This window comes from Onychomys torridus, chromosome 6 (genome assembly GCF_903995425.1).
Source record: "Onychomys torridus chromosome 6, mOncTor1.1, whole genome shotgun sequence".
Classification (NCBI taxonomy): domain Eukaryota; kingdom Metazoa; phylum Chordata; class Mammalia; order Rodentia; family Cricetidae; genus Onychomys; species Onychomys torridus.
The window spans coordinates 37,995,521-38,009,880 of record NC_050448.1 but is presented as its reverse complement, the minus strand read 5'-3'; the positions used below and the strand labels follow the sequence as shown (position 1 = coordinate 38,009,880).

At 44.6% G+C, this 14,360-nt stretch overlaps 1 protein-coding gene across 2 annotated transcripts in view; it reads left to right on the top strand.

Moving 5' to 3' along the window:
• Window positions 1-6,277, top strand: part of Clrn1 (clarin 1) — a 38,512-nt gene extending 32,235 nt beyond the window's left edge. For both annotated transcript variants that reach the window (XM_036189322.1, XM_036189321.1), the window contains one exon: window positions 6,012-6,277. In XM_036189322.1, the coding sequence (XP_036045215.1) occupies window positions 6,012-6,277 (266 nt within the window). The remainder of the gene's footprint in view (window positions 1-6,011) is intronic.
• The last annotated feature ends 8,083 nt before the right edge of the window (window positions 6,278-14,360 follow it).

The following is a 14,360-nucleotide window of genomic DNA, read 5'->3' as shown; positions in this document are numbered from 1 at the left end:
CTTCTTTAAAACACTATTTGCACTAACCATTATGATTTTTAGACCCTACTCAATCAGATGACGTTGGGAAAACACAGCTCTTTAGCCCGCCATAACATAAGACGGGATGCTTAGTGTAACTGATGTTGCTCCTTTTCCTGCATCCCTGTTTAGGAACCACCTAATCATATTGCTTGCTATCATAAGTTCAGAATTCCCTCCGTGATGTCAACTCCACCTCCTCATCCCTTGACTCACTTTCTGTGTGGTGAGCACTGGTCTCTGAAGCAATGTGGGATCCGAGAGCTTTGACCAGGGAAGGAAACCATTCCTGGGATCTCACCTTCAGTGAGTGAGTTTGTAGACAGTCACAGGAGATCAACACCTCACCTGTGAAGTTGTGAGTTCCCTGATTTTTCATCTTTTGATATTCTAAAGAAGCAAAGACCATTTGTCATTCTGTGTCAGACAGAGAATGCCTCCACTATTTGTCACCTAAGAGAGACTTGAGAAATGTGTTTTCATTCTGAAGATGTTGGCTATTACTTTCAAAGGAACTGGCATTCTAATTTATTATTTTCTAAAATATGAGCTTAGTGCTAATTTCAGAATGTCTTCCCTCATGAAGACTTCATCCCTCAGCACACTGAAGGCCTACACACCCCAGCAGGTGTTCTCACCCAAAAGCATGGTTAAGCTCAGGGCCAACCAGGACAGAATAACCAACTTTCTTACTGGCTGTGACCTGTTGTACTGGCTGGTTTTGTGTGTCGACTTGACATAAGCTGAAGTCATCAGAGAGGAAGGAGCCTCAGCTGAGGAAATGCCTCCATAAGATCCAGCTGTAAGGCATTTTCTCTATTAGTGATCAACAGGGGAGGGCCCGGCTCATTGTAGGTGGTGCCTTTCCTGCTGCTGGTCAATGATTCTATAAGAAAGCAGACTGAGCAAGCCAGAGAAAGCAAGTCAGTAGGCAGCCCTCCTCCATGACCTCAGCTCCTCCCTCCAGGAATCAGACCTTTTAGAGTTTCTATCCTGACTTCCTCCAATGATAGTCTATGATCTGGAAGTATAAGCCAAAGAAACCCTTTCCTCCCCAACTTGCTTTTTGGTCATGGTGTTTTGTTGCAGCAATAGATACCCTAACTTCCCTGTGTTGTTGGTCCTGAGGAGACAGACACCTTACTCGGCACACCCTGGCAGCTGCCAGATGAGAGTTGCAAGTGCAAAGTGTCTAGCACATCACAAATGTTTGTTAATGTCTGATCATTCACGGTGTGACAGCCCTATAACTCATATATCTCATTGAGTCAGAAATTACCTCAGTAATCAAAGCCATTAAAGGCAGGGAGCACAACAGCAGCACCATCCAGATGGTGGGGACATCAGACAGACGACAGGAAAATGGCTGTGGTCACCGAGTGTGACAATGGGCTGCAAATGTGGGCCTTGTGCCTGGTTCTTTTTCAAATGTGAGTGAGGCTCAGCAGGCTTCCAAAGTCTGCTTCATTCTAAGTACGGCAATGAGGGTCAGATGGACAGACATGTGGGGGATCTGTCCCAGTAGCTCCAGCTGAGCTAGGGAGTTTGAGGTACCTGTTCACTAGGTTAAAAGAGAAGAGAGACATGCATGCCTAATGCTAACATTTGTGAGGCCTTGGGAGCATACAAATGAAAATCCGTATGTCATGTGTTTAAAGGTTTAAGTTTGAAGCGAATTAAACCATTTAATACAATATGCTGAAATTTTCTGCCCAAAGAAAGCTCCCTCCAGAAGGACCTAGGAGGGGTTTTCAATTTAAAATTCTTGACTGCTATGAACTCTGCACGTGAGTAAGAGACAGAAGCATCATGGGTTCCCGTTTAGTCTACTTCTCTTCCTAATTTGGCTTCATCCCATTCAGGAAAGGCTTTGAGTGTATATTGCGGGGGTGTCATTGAGCTGCCTATCAAATGGCTACTTGTGAGACACTCACAGTGCTCAGGGATATGTAACAGCAGCCATCAACATGCTCTTGGGAGGACTAACCCTGGCCAGATGACCGTGCAGCCCTAGATATGGGCTCAGGTCTATAGGGACAAGAATTCTAGGGTCCCTGCAGTATAGTCTATAATTCAGGCAAGCTCTCCACGTCGGCATGTTCTACTGACTTCAAGCATGCCACTCTTTGTGGGAAGGAGAACTTTCAAAAGAGGAAGAGAACAAGCCCCTCTAAATAGGGGGCAAGATGTAGAAGCCCTTCTTGCTGGAATAGAGAATCATTTTGGAAATCTGACAAGCCCTGCTCTGTCCCTCACATCTCTCAGCCCACCTTCCTCCACATGTCAAGCAGCCAGGCCACACCGCGAAAGCCTTCATGTGTATCTTTTGGTCGGTAAGTCATAAATAGTTATCCTTGATCCCACATCTCTTTTATGGATATGGACAAAGAGAAGCAAAAATATCTCCAGTTCACACTGAGTTGTTTCCCTTTAGCAGTCGTAGGCAGGTTGGCTGGGGCTCAGGCTTGGATTCTGTTCTCTGACTTCAAGATAAGCAAGCTGACTCTGGTCAACCCCGGAATCTCGAGGGGGAGTGCCAGACCACGTTATTAGCCACTTACTCTGGCCCAGCTGCCGGTGATCTTCATGATGAGCTACTGTTTGCGTCTCCAGATGTGCAGGTGACCTGACTTGAGAAATCTGAAATGCAGGCTCACTAAGATGCTGTCACTTTAACAAAGGATCCCTTTAAAATATTTAACGACTTGAAAAGGAAACTGAGCTTGAATTTTCCTTTCAGTCACTGAGGAAATAGTGTTTCTCTCCTGTCTGAAACTCACTATCTCCTCAGACAAAGAAAGCTCTTATGGTAACAGCAATTGCATTTTCTCCACAATTTTCAAATAAAAGATAAAGAGAAAACAGCATTGCGGCCTTTTTGTTAGCATCTAACAATAAAGGAATAATATGGCTTGCAAGGGGAGAGCTCTGGTTTGAAGCTTGGAATACAAAAATAGTTAGGCTGACAGATCTCACAAAGGAACCTTCTCGGTGGCTAGGCTGGGGCAGGTGGGAAGTGAAGTGTCAGGAAAGCGATACCATTGGCTATTTGTGTTGTTGTATGATGATGACTGATGTGATGGGCCAGCCTGGGTGGAATTCTTTTTCTTCCTCCTCTCCTTCTGTCTTCCTGCCTTTTAAAATTTTCTTTTTATTCTTATTTTTCATGAAATCCTCCTGCCTCAACTCCACAAGTGCAGAAACAGGACTTCACCTTTCTGTTAGTGCCAGCTCCCCGTCCTCACAATCAGTTCTCAGTCTCTATCTGTGCAGCAATCCAGTCCTGCTTTTGGAGACGGCATGGGGACCTGTGCTCACGCTCACTGGATTCTCCTACACAGTCTTTGTGAGCTCACTTTTCCTATAACACCTCTGAGGATGCTGCCTACCCCCTCAGTGCCCTGCATTCCCTACTGTGACACTCACTGCAATGAGTTTACAGTTGCATTTAGACCACCTAACTCATCATATCCTCTTTGAGAGCAGAGCTATGTATGGTTTCTTTCAAGTTTGGATCGTCATTGCTATCCCTGTACCTGGCTTATAATATGTCTAGCTGGAAAAAACAAAAAAACAAAAAACGAATGAATGAATTAATGAGTGGGAACTGAGACCACTATGTTGCTGTTCCCATAGTATTTGCAGTAACTGAAATTAAAGAATAAAAAGAGTCATATGCTAAATGGACAATAATCTTATTTGAGGGATAAGACACTTTATTATAGTTTTAGATGTAATAAGATTTGCGTGGTGTGAGGTAGGACAGGGCAGCAGCTTATGATTAAGAACAAGAGGGGCTGGAGAGGTGGCTCAGTGGTTAAGAGTGCTTCCTGTTCTTGCAGAGGACCTGGGTTCAATACCCAGCACTCACATGGTGGCTCACAACTGTTTGGCACTCTGGTTTTTGGAATCTGATACCCTCATCTGACCTTCCTGGGCACCAGACAGATCTTGGTGAACAGACATATATGTGAGCAAAACAGTCATACACACAAAATATAAGACATAAATAATCTTTTAAAAGTGTGCAAGAAACAAAAAAGAATACATAAACATCACAGAACAAGCTATTAATTGATCGTTTGTACATATCAATTTTAATGTCAAAAGGTAATCATGAAATCTCTACCTCTTACAGATGATGTAACTTAAGATGCAGTGTGGGGATTCAAATCACCTAATTTCTCATATATTAAGGGAAGGAATTTGGCTTTGAACCCAAATGGTTTGAACAAAGTCAGAAATCCATCACAGCCAGTCACCTACTGGTAAGAACTGCATGGTGGCAGCCTGAATACAGCAGCAGCTATGGAAGCTCTCAGGAGTTCTGGCCATCCATCCTGCTCCAGGCCCAGCCCCACTGGCTACCTGCTTCTGTTCCTGTGGCCATCCAGCTAAAGGAGGGAGGGGGAAAAGGATAGGGAGGCAGGTTCCAATTCTTCGTCCTCAGGACAAAAGATGGCCATGGACCAATTTCCAGAACCCAGTTAGAATGGAGCAGCCCTCTCCTGCAGTGGTCTCGCCCAGCTTACAGCCATGTCCTTTAAATTAGGCTACAATTGCCAGGCGTTGGCGGCGCACGCCTTTAATCCCAGCACTCGGGAGGCAGAGCCAGGCAGATCTCTGTGAGTTCGAGGTCAGCCTGGTCTACAGAGTGAGTTCCAGGAAAGGCGCAAAGCTACACAGAGAAACCCTGTCTCAAAAAAACAAAAAAGAAAAAAAATTAGGCTACAATCAGTGATAAGTGATAGGGAATCATAGAAAGGAGGTGAGCAAAATAAACAGAAAATTTCTTCACACACTGACATTTAGAGGTTAAAATCCAGGGATAGCCTGGTGGCTAGCCCATGTGTCTGGGATCCAGATTTTGCCTTTCTTGTTTTGCAATAGTACATGGCTTCTATTTCTTTTCGATGGAGTATGTGTGCATGCACGTGTGTGGAGGCTCGGGGTTGACAGTGGGCATCCACTTTGATCTCACCTCCATCTTAGTCTTTGAGGTAGGGCCTGTCAGTTAAATCCAAGGCTCACAGATATGGCTAGTCTTATTGGCAAGCTTGGGATGCCCTGTCTCTACCTTCTAAGCTGGAATTACAGGGTAACCACCACATCCACCTTGCATGTATGTGTCTTCTGGGGATCTGAACCCTGGTCCTCACACTTACACAGTGCATACTTTAACCAGAGAGCTCTCTCTCCTGCCCCATGGCTTCCATTTCTGATGCCACCTGGACCAAAATATCCCCAGAAGACATTGCATCCATATTTCAGCTATGCGAAGGAGGGAGTGAGGTGGTGAGGTGGAAGCTTCCTACTTCTCCATCCACCCCAGCTACCCTTGTCTCACCCGAATAATGCTAACTTTATAAAAAAAAAAAAAAAAAAAAAAAAAAGGCGATCACACGCCCAGCTGAAAAAAATCTGAGTATGGCGACAGAGAGAAGAGATTGGCTCTTGGTCAACAACATTTTACCCACAGCTACCTTTGCCCCAGGTATTCCTCTGGACAGCAGTGGCCAGTTGAGAGGTGGAAGGGTCGTGGTACCCATCTGTGGGGAAACCCGGGGCTTTTCACTAGGGTCTGCATAACTGACATTTCTCCTGTGTCGCCTGTGAAGTACAGAGAACTATGTTCTCCTGAAGCCGCAGCGGCTGCTCAGCCATCGAGTTTGTCATTGTGCTTTGAAGGTGCCCAGCAGTGAGGTCAGCTTGATCCCAACTGCCCTAATCAAGCCATCACTGTCCCCTCCCTGCACGAACCTTCCTTGTTCACAGCCACACCCCAAGTTCAAGCCACACCCCAAGTGCTACCAACCTCGGGTTGGAGACTCAAGCTCTTGACTGCCGTTTTTCAATAGTATGATTTGGGAGAAGAATGCACATGAGGATGGTGGTGACATTCTCTGTCTGGTTTGCTCGTTGGTGTACTCTCTGACTCCTGCAGTCAGGTGATATTTGTCCTAACATGCTGTTGCTTCCCTGTGTTGCAGGCTCCTGTGGCTGTCTTGTCATGATATTGTTTGCCTCGGAAGTGAAAATCCACCACCTCTCAGAAAACATTGCAAATTTTAAAGAAGGGACCTACGCCTACAAAACACAAAACGAAAACTACACCACCTCTTTCTGGGTTGTTTTCATCTGCTTTTTTGTTCACTTTTTGAATGGGCTCCTGATCCGACTTGCTGGGTTCCAGTTCCCTTTCGCAAAATCTAAAGATACAGAGACTACTAATGTGGCCGCAGACTTGATGTACTGAGAAGCAAATATCTCCATAATTTCTCAGTAAGGGGAGGGACTTGTTGTGGCCACATCTAGAGATGGTTAATTTCCTCTGTGCGTTTAGACTCCTTACATACCAAACCCGCCCCTCCTCCCTTAAGTTATGTTTACAGGATTCCGGCTGGCAAACAGTGGAGGCTGAGGGTGGTTTCAGGAAGTTGTTTTGCCGTGGAAAATGACCAGATGGACAGATGGTTACTCCATGTAACTCACTGAAGGGTAAGATGCATGGTCTTCCAAGGAGAACTCCACAGGCACTCAGAATATATTTTAATAAAGCAGATGTCATTTCTAATTGTCCATGCATTTGTTGTCAGGGATCCCAGAAAGCAGAGGTGAAACGGATGTCCTAAAGTGATAGCCCACTGGATCTTGAAAGGACTCTCTATCATTTTGGTTAAGGCATGGCATAGTTACCACAGTGGTTAAAACTAGAAAAACTTAATAAGAGAGAGAGAGAGAGGGAGGGGAGGGAGGGAGGGGGAGAGAGAGAGAGAGAGAGAGAGAGAGAGAGAGAGAGAGAGAGAGAGAGAAACAGAAAGGGAGGGATCAAAGGTTTCCCCCCTTCTGCATCTGAGTGCTCACAGTGGATAGCATCACTGCAGCCACACAGGCATGGTTGAAAATGATCCCTACTAGACAACTTGGTGAAAGCGACCCGCAGAGACTGTTTCCAGCCTGCTTATCTTCAGCACTAAAGAAGTCCACATTATGAAAAGTATATAACCCCAGAACTGAGGTGGTATTGTACTGTTTCGGGGCTGTTACGAGGCATGATCCAAGTGAATTCTTTCCCCTTAATTACCCACCAAATTAATCTGTTGGTGACCAAAGACTACAAGTGAACTTGAAACTGACCCTTCTTAACTCTCAGTGGGTTGTCCTGAAGAAAGCACTCAGGAATAAGCAACAGAGAAATGTCACTGTGCCCTGGCCACAAACACTAGAGCCCATAAAGTGTTTGGCAAAGCTCAGTAAAACAAACCTGGGAACTGGGAAGACAGCTCAGTTGATAGCATACTGTCCTTAGAAGCATGGGTACCTGAGTTCAGATCCCCAGCACCCGTACAAAAAGCCTGGTGGCACATGCCTGTAATCCCAGCACCGGGAAGGTAGAGGTCTTGGAGCTCAATGGCTAGCCAGTCAAACCTAATCAGAGAGCTTCAAGGTCAGTGAGAAACCGCAAAATAAGGTGGGAGTATTGAGAAAGAAACCCAAGTTCACCTCCGGCCTACATGAACCTCCCCATAAACACGCGGGCCACACCCCCCCCACACACACACACTTTCATTTTTAAATAATTTACAAGGAAGGAGCTACTGTACACCTGAAATAATTAGCTCTGGTAGTGAAGTACACAGACATCAGAACACACTCTGCGTTTTCAGGACGGAGTCCTTGCACCTTAATCATGATACCTGAAAGTTTCTAGAAGCCCATCAGCTAGATTATCAAGGAGCAGACACTTGCTTTGGCGATGGGCTAGTAATACCCAGGCCTGGAAGTCATCGGCTGAAATCTTCAACCACAAAGCTGTGTTAGAAGGGGACGGGAAGGGACCTGAGAGCCAGAGGATGGAGTGAACCCCCCACCCCCTGCCCCAGGGCTCTCTTTCCATCTCTCTCCTCTGCTCAGAGGCCTGGAAAACTTCCTGTAGCACCAAGCTCTTTCTTTCTTTCCTTTCTTCCTTCCTTCCTTCCTTCCTTCCTTCCTTCCTTCCTTCCTTCCTTCCTTCCTTCCTTTCTTTCCTTTCTCTTTAGAAAACAAGTGTTTGGCTGCTCTCTGTTCTATGAAAAAGAAGGCTCTGCACAGGCACTGAAATCTAATGAGAACCTCACAGACAGATTAACAGTAGTCCCTCTGCCTGGACAGGAGCAGGAAACAGGCTCCTTAAAGACACAGAACGTCCCTGAAAATCCTGTCACACACACACAATCAGTCTGAACACACAGTTCACACTGCTGTCCCTCTTCCAACAGATGAAATGCCTGGGGTTGCCCTGAAGGGGGGCCTCTGGTGTGATGCTCTTCTGTCTGCTCCTTCATAAGGATCAAAGGCCTTGAAATTGCCATTCATTTTGCCCGGCTAGGCCTCTCTTGCTCTTGGTGGCCATCGTTCTCATGAGGACTCAGGGCCCCCTGCTGGCCCTGGGCTGGCAAGCACCCTGCCAAGGTTAGGACCCAATTCACGGGTTACCAGACACCCAAATACCAAGGCTGTGACACTGCCTAGAGGGAGTTGCCGTAAGGGTCTAGGGAAGAGTCCTGGGGTGTTCCTTCGAGAAGAAAGGTCCAACACTTGCAGATTATCACCAGGATTAGTTCTTCCCAATAACTGCTTTTACTGCCGCTGCTTGTTTTAATGGGTGAGTGCCACTGTAGCTTAGTAACCGGAAACGTAAAGCCAGGGTTGAGGGTCGCAAGGGCACATCTTGTATACAAAGGGCTAATCTCACTCCCAACTCCACTTGGAGCTCTTGTCCTTATTATTTACCATGGTGTCGTCATTGCCTGGGTTTCTTGAATCAGACTCACAGGCTGGGCCACCGTGTCTACTCTTTCCTCTGTGCTTTTTGACTGCTGACTTACAGTATTTCTGTGAACCACACCTTTGTAAGTTGCTTTAGTTTTTTGTTTTACTTTGTTTTTAGAAAAAGGTGTGATGTACCTTTAACAAATCCAAACCTTGCCACTATAGAGGCCTACACAGAACTAAGGTCAACATACACATAATATGTAACCAGGTGCTCAAATGTATCAATTTGTAGGCAGTTCAGAATCCCAGGCCCTGTGTGAGGCACCTGGTAATTATTTCTGGAATGACTCCCTGTCAGTCTCAGTCCTTTCTATTCCAGAGAACTGACTGCTTCTCACCATGGCTAACAACCCTAAACCTGGTCACTTTCCTAGCACTTGACCCTTTCATTGTCCTCGATTTCCATCTCATTCCGCCTCTAACCAGGCCTTGGAATTTTGAAGGAGTGGAACTATTTTGAGACTGCATTTCAACACGACCAGACCTTCCCAGGCTTGTATGTAGCTGCATACAGCACTCAGAGGAACATTCTGGTGCTGGTTCTAATGAATGAATCAAACAGCTCTTAAGATATTGGTGGTGGAGCTTCAGCTACATGTCCTGCATGACAGGGGAGTGCAGGCCTCCCACCTGCTCTTAAATCAGTTCCAAAGGTCACAGAGACTACATTCCCTCTGAAACTGCAGATCTTCCTCTTAGGAACTAAATGAAAAACAAACCAGCTTGATAAAATGAGACTGGAACTAGGTTTCTGCCCAGATTCTTCCTCCACGCTGGCTGTCACCTGACTTCTCAACTTCCTTTGCTTATTTGAAACTAGTTCACAGGCTCTGTAGAGTAACAGACTTTATAGAATTAATATCTCTCCCATTCACACACATACACACATACATACATACATACATACATACATACATGTATACGTACACACACACACACACACACACACAGAGAGAGAGAGAGAGAGAGAGAGAGAGAGAGAGAGAGATTCGTTAGAATGACTTTAGGCTGTAGGATGTGGTCCAGCTAATCCAATATAGCTGTCTATATATGGTAGGTCCAAGAATCCACGAATTGTTCAGTTTGTGAGGCTGGATGTCTCATCTGGTCTTTGTATACATAGACATCATAAAGAAGTAGGCTCAATACCAGTGAAGAAATGGACTTGCTAATGAGGCAAGAACAAGCATTTTGGGGTTTTAATTAGTTCAAGATATAGTCAAGTTGACAACCAAGAATAGCAATCACAACTTTACCCCTGGTCAACTTGACATAAAATCATATCTCCTTATGTCATGATTAATTTCTAAATAAAAACAATAATCAGGTCATAATTATGCCTACACATGGTATAACTATCCCATGGGAAAACTGCAGATGTACTACATATTTAACCAGAGTATAATTATGCCTAACATGATATAACTATCCCTCATACAACCTCAAATACATTATTAAATTTAGAATAGGTGGGGTGTTCTTTTAGTATTTCAAACTTAAATATGACAGCCATTGATATTCTCTTAATTGATGTTATATCACACAATAAAGTGAGGAAAGAAAATACAAATATCTATACAAATGCATTCTTAACAAAGTATGACAGAGACACTCATGTCAACTACAATCCTTGTTTCTGCAACTGGTCACATGGTCTTAGCTGGCATTTGTGACTAACTAGCTTCCTTTACTACCCATTCAGTATTTTCTCCATCTTCAGTAAGCACCTCAACAGGTCTTAGCTCTTTTCCTGGAGGAGTGACCCACACCTTCATTCCTAATGGGTCTGTGCCCTTTGTCATCCTGCTTGGATTAGGCTGTTGCAGTTTCCTATTGACCTTAATCACAGGACATGGTAGCTCCAAGAGATGACCTAAGGATCTCTTGAACCAAAACTTCTAGGCCAGCAGATGTAAGGTCATGGAAACAGGAAGCAAAATTTTTTGTAGTGTGTCACTAGGGGTGAAAATGAGTGGAATTATTCTTTTTCCACCCCTTGATTCCTGAACCCATGGATCCTGGCTATGACAGAAAGCATGCCATATATTGGAACTGGTTTAAAGTATATACCACCTTCTGGGGAACCCTGCCCCAACCCTCTGGGCTGCCACCACCTAATTGGTGCTCTAACTGTGTCTTCAAGAAGCCATTCCACATTCTTATCAGCCCAGCTGCTTCAGTATCATGGGCCCACTGTTATACTTCTCTGGCTATGAAGTGAGTTCTTCAGTCAGAAGCAATGCTGTGTGGAATATCATGATGATGGATAAGGTATTCAATAAGCCCATGGATGGTAGTCTTGGCAGAAGCATTATGTATAGGAAAGGTAACTCTACAAACAGAATAAGTATCTACTCCAGTAAGGACAAAGCTTTGTCCTTACTATGGGGGAAATAATCCAATGTAGTCAACCTGCCACCAGGTTGTTTGCTGGTCACCCCAGGGAATAGTGCCATATCTGCTGTTATCTCTGCTGTTGGCATGTCTGGCACTCAGCAGTAACTATAGCCAGATCAGCCTCGGTGAGTGCAGTCCATGTTGTCAAACTCATGCATAACACTCATCTCTGCCACCATGGCCACTTTGTTTATGGGCCCATTGGGCAATGATAGGGATGAGTGAGGAAAGAGGCTGACTGTCTACAGAATTCCACCTCAGCTGAAGTCATCTTTTGATGAGCCTTTATATGGGACACAAATATCTTCACATACTTCATATCATTTGGAGATATCTTTCCACATGCTTCTTCCCTAGATGTGGAGGTTTGAAAGAAAATAGCCTCCATAAGCCCATAAGGAGTGGTACTATTAGGAGGTGTGGCCTTGTTGGAGTAGGTATGACCTTGTTGGAGAAAAATGTGTCACTGGGTGTGGGCTTTGGGATTTCAAGTACCTAAGCCAGACCCCAGTGTTACTCTTTCTTCCTGCTGCCTGCCAATCTAGATGTAGAACTCTCAGGTGTCTCTTCAATTTCTTCATTACCATGTCTGCCTGTGTGTCTCCATGCTTCCTGCCATGATGATGATAGACTAAGCCTCTGAACTGTAAGCTAGTCCCAATTAAATGTTTTCTTTTATAAGAGTTGGTATAGTCATAGTGTCTCTTCACAGTGATATAAACCCTAACTAAGACAAAAGTTGGTAGCAGGGACTGAGGTACTGCTGTGATAGGCCAGATCATGCTTTTGTTTGGAGGAATATGGAACACTTTGGGACTTTGGACTGGAAAAGCAGTTGAGTGCTTTAATTGGGGTTTAATGGGCTATACTAGCAGGAGCATGGAAGACAGTGGTGCTGACAGTGATTTGAACAGGGAGGGGTGGTGCTGGCTCAAGAGGTTTCTGAGCAAAGTAATATTATTATGTGGCATAAAGTCAATCTTGTGATATTTTGGCTAAGAATGTGGATGCTTTATGCCCTTATCCAGAAAATCTACCCAAGGCTAAAATGAAGAGTTATGGGTTAACAGTTTGTCAGAGGAGATTTCCAGACAGCCTAGTATTGACTGTGTTGTGTGGTTATTAGTAGCCATACTTAAGTAGATCTACAATGAAAAGGAGCAAGCTGAGGATAAAGAGGGCACTAGGGAGTGTAAAGGAGCTAAGTCCTATGTTCAAGGAGATAAACAGATTAAAGAAAAACCAGATGCAAAATGGGATGAAGGGAATTGATGACCTCAGGACAAGACCTCATCCAGCTAAGATTCCAACCTGTAAAAATGAAGTAAAGAAAAATTTAGAGACAAGTGTAGTGGTGACTGCCTTTAATCCCAGCACTCAGGTGGCAGAGACAGGTGAATTTTAGAGTTGAAGGCCAGCCTAGTCTACACAGTGAGTTCAAGGACAGCCAAGCTTAGGCAGTAAAGGAAACCATCAAAACCGAAAGCTGATGAAAATGTATTTGAACAAAGGGGCATGTTCTGTCCCTAGAAAGCAGCAAAACTTGGCAGCTTTGGCCACATGGTTTTGGCTTTAGAGTCAAGGATACAGGAAAAGAGTTATGAAATCTCCCTCCATGACTAAAGGTAGTGACTAAGGCTAGACATGTGTCAGGAGTGTCTCTGCATGGAGGCCTAGAGAGGCCATTTTGTGAAACTGTGAAGATGAAGCCTTGGAGATGCCAGAGTCGTGGGATACCTGCCAAAGAAAGCTGCTAACGACCAAGAGAAAGAAGTGTATTACAGTCACCAAACTGAAAGGAGTTAGAGATCTGAATAGCATTTTGACATCAGACATGGAGATGCAGAGTTTGGAATTTTTCTTGCTGGTTTTCAGTCTTGCTTTGGTCCAGTATTTCCTCATTGTGCTCCCTTCCCTCCCTCTTAGAATGGCAATGTATTTTGGAAGTGTGTGATCTGCATTTTTATTTTGAGTTGTACAGGGAATTAGTTAAGGATTGGATGGATCTCAGAAGAAACTTTGAACTTTGGACTTTTAAGAGTGGTGATACTATGATAGACTATGAGGACCTTTAAAAAAATTTATGTGTTTTGCTTGCATGTACAAGAGTGCCAGGTTCCCTAGAACTAGAGTTACAGACAGGTGTGAGCAGCGACGTGGGTGCTGGGAATTGAACCCAGGTCCTCTGGAAGAGCAGCCAGTGTTCTCAACCACTGAGCCATCTCTCCAGCCTCCAACTTTGAAGTCAGACTGAATGTATTTTTGTGTTATGATATGTCTACAAGCCTGTGAGTACCAGGGAGTGGAATGTAGTGGTTTTAATGAACATTACCCCCATAAGCACATAGGAAATGGCACTATGAGGAGGTGTGGCCTTGTTGGAGTAGGTGTGATCTTGTTGGAGGAAGTGTGCCACTGGGGAGTGGGCTTTGGGGTTTCAGAAACTCAATCCAGACCCAATGTCACTCTCTTCCTGCTGCTTGCTGATCTGGATATAGAACTCTCAGCTACCTTTCTAGCACCATGTCTGCCTGTGTGCCTTTGTGCTTCCTCTCATGATGATAATGGACTAAACCTCTGAACTGTAAGCTAGCCCCAATTAGACATTTTCCTTTATAAGAGTTGATGTGGTAATGGTTTCTCTTCACAGCAATAGAAACCCTAAGACACCAGATGTCTTGCTCATCAATTTTTCAATCATGCTCTAGCCAAGTCAATGACCATCCAACCAATACATTGGCTGCAGCCCATGAATCAGTAGACAATCACACATCTGGCCACTTCTCCTTCCAAGCAAAATGTCTGACCATGTGTACTGCCTGAAGTTCTGCCCAATGTGAAGAGTTCCCTTCACTGGTATCTTTCAGGGTTGTCCCAGAAAGGGGTGCTAATGCTGCAGTTGTCCATTTGGTGTTGCATGTATAATGCACAGAGCCATCAGTAAACTAGACCGTATTCTTTTCTTCCTCAGGGCACACTCCAAGAGGCTGTAGTTGCATGCTTGGTAGTATTGCAATGGGAAATAAAAACATGAGCATTTGGACATCTTCTTTATGTAACTTCTTTGTGCATTCAGGACCTACTCCACTGGATCATTGTACAGCACTTCCATTTGAAAATACATTGCT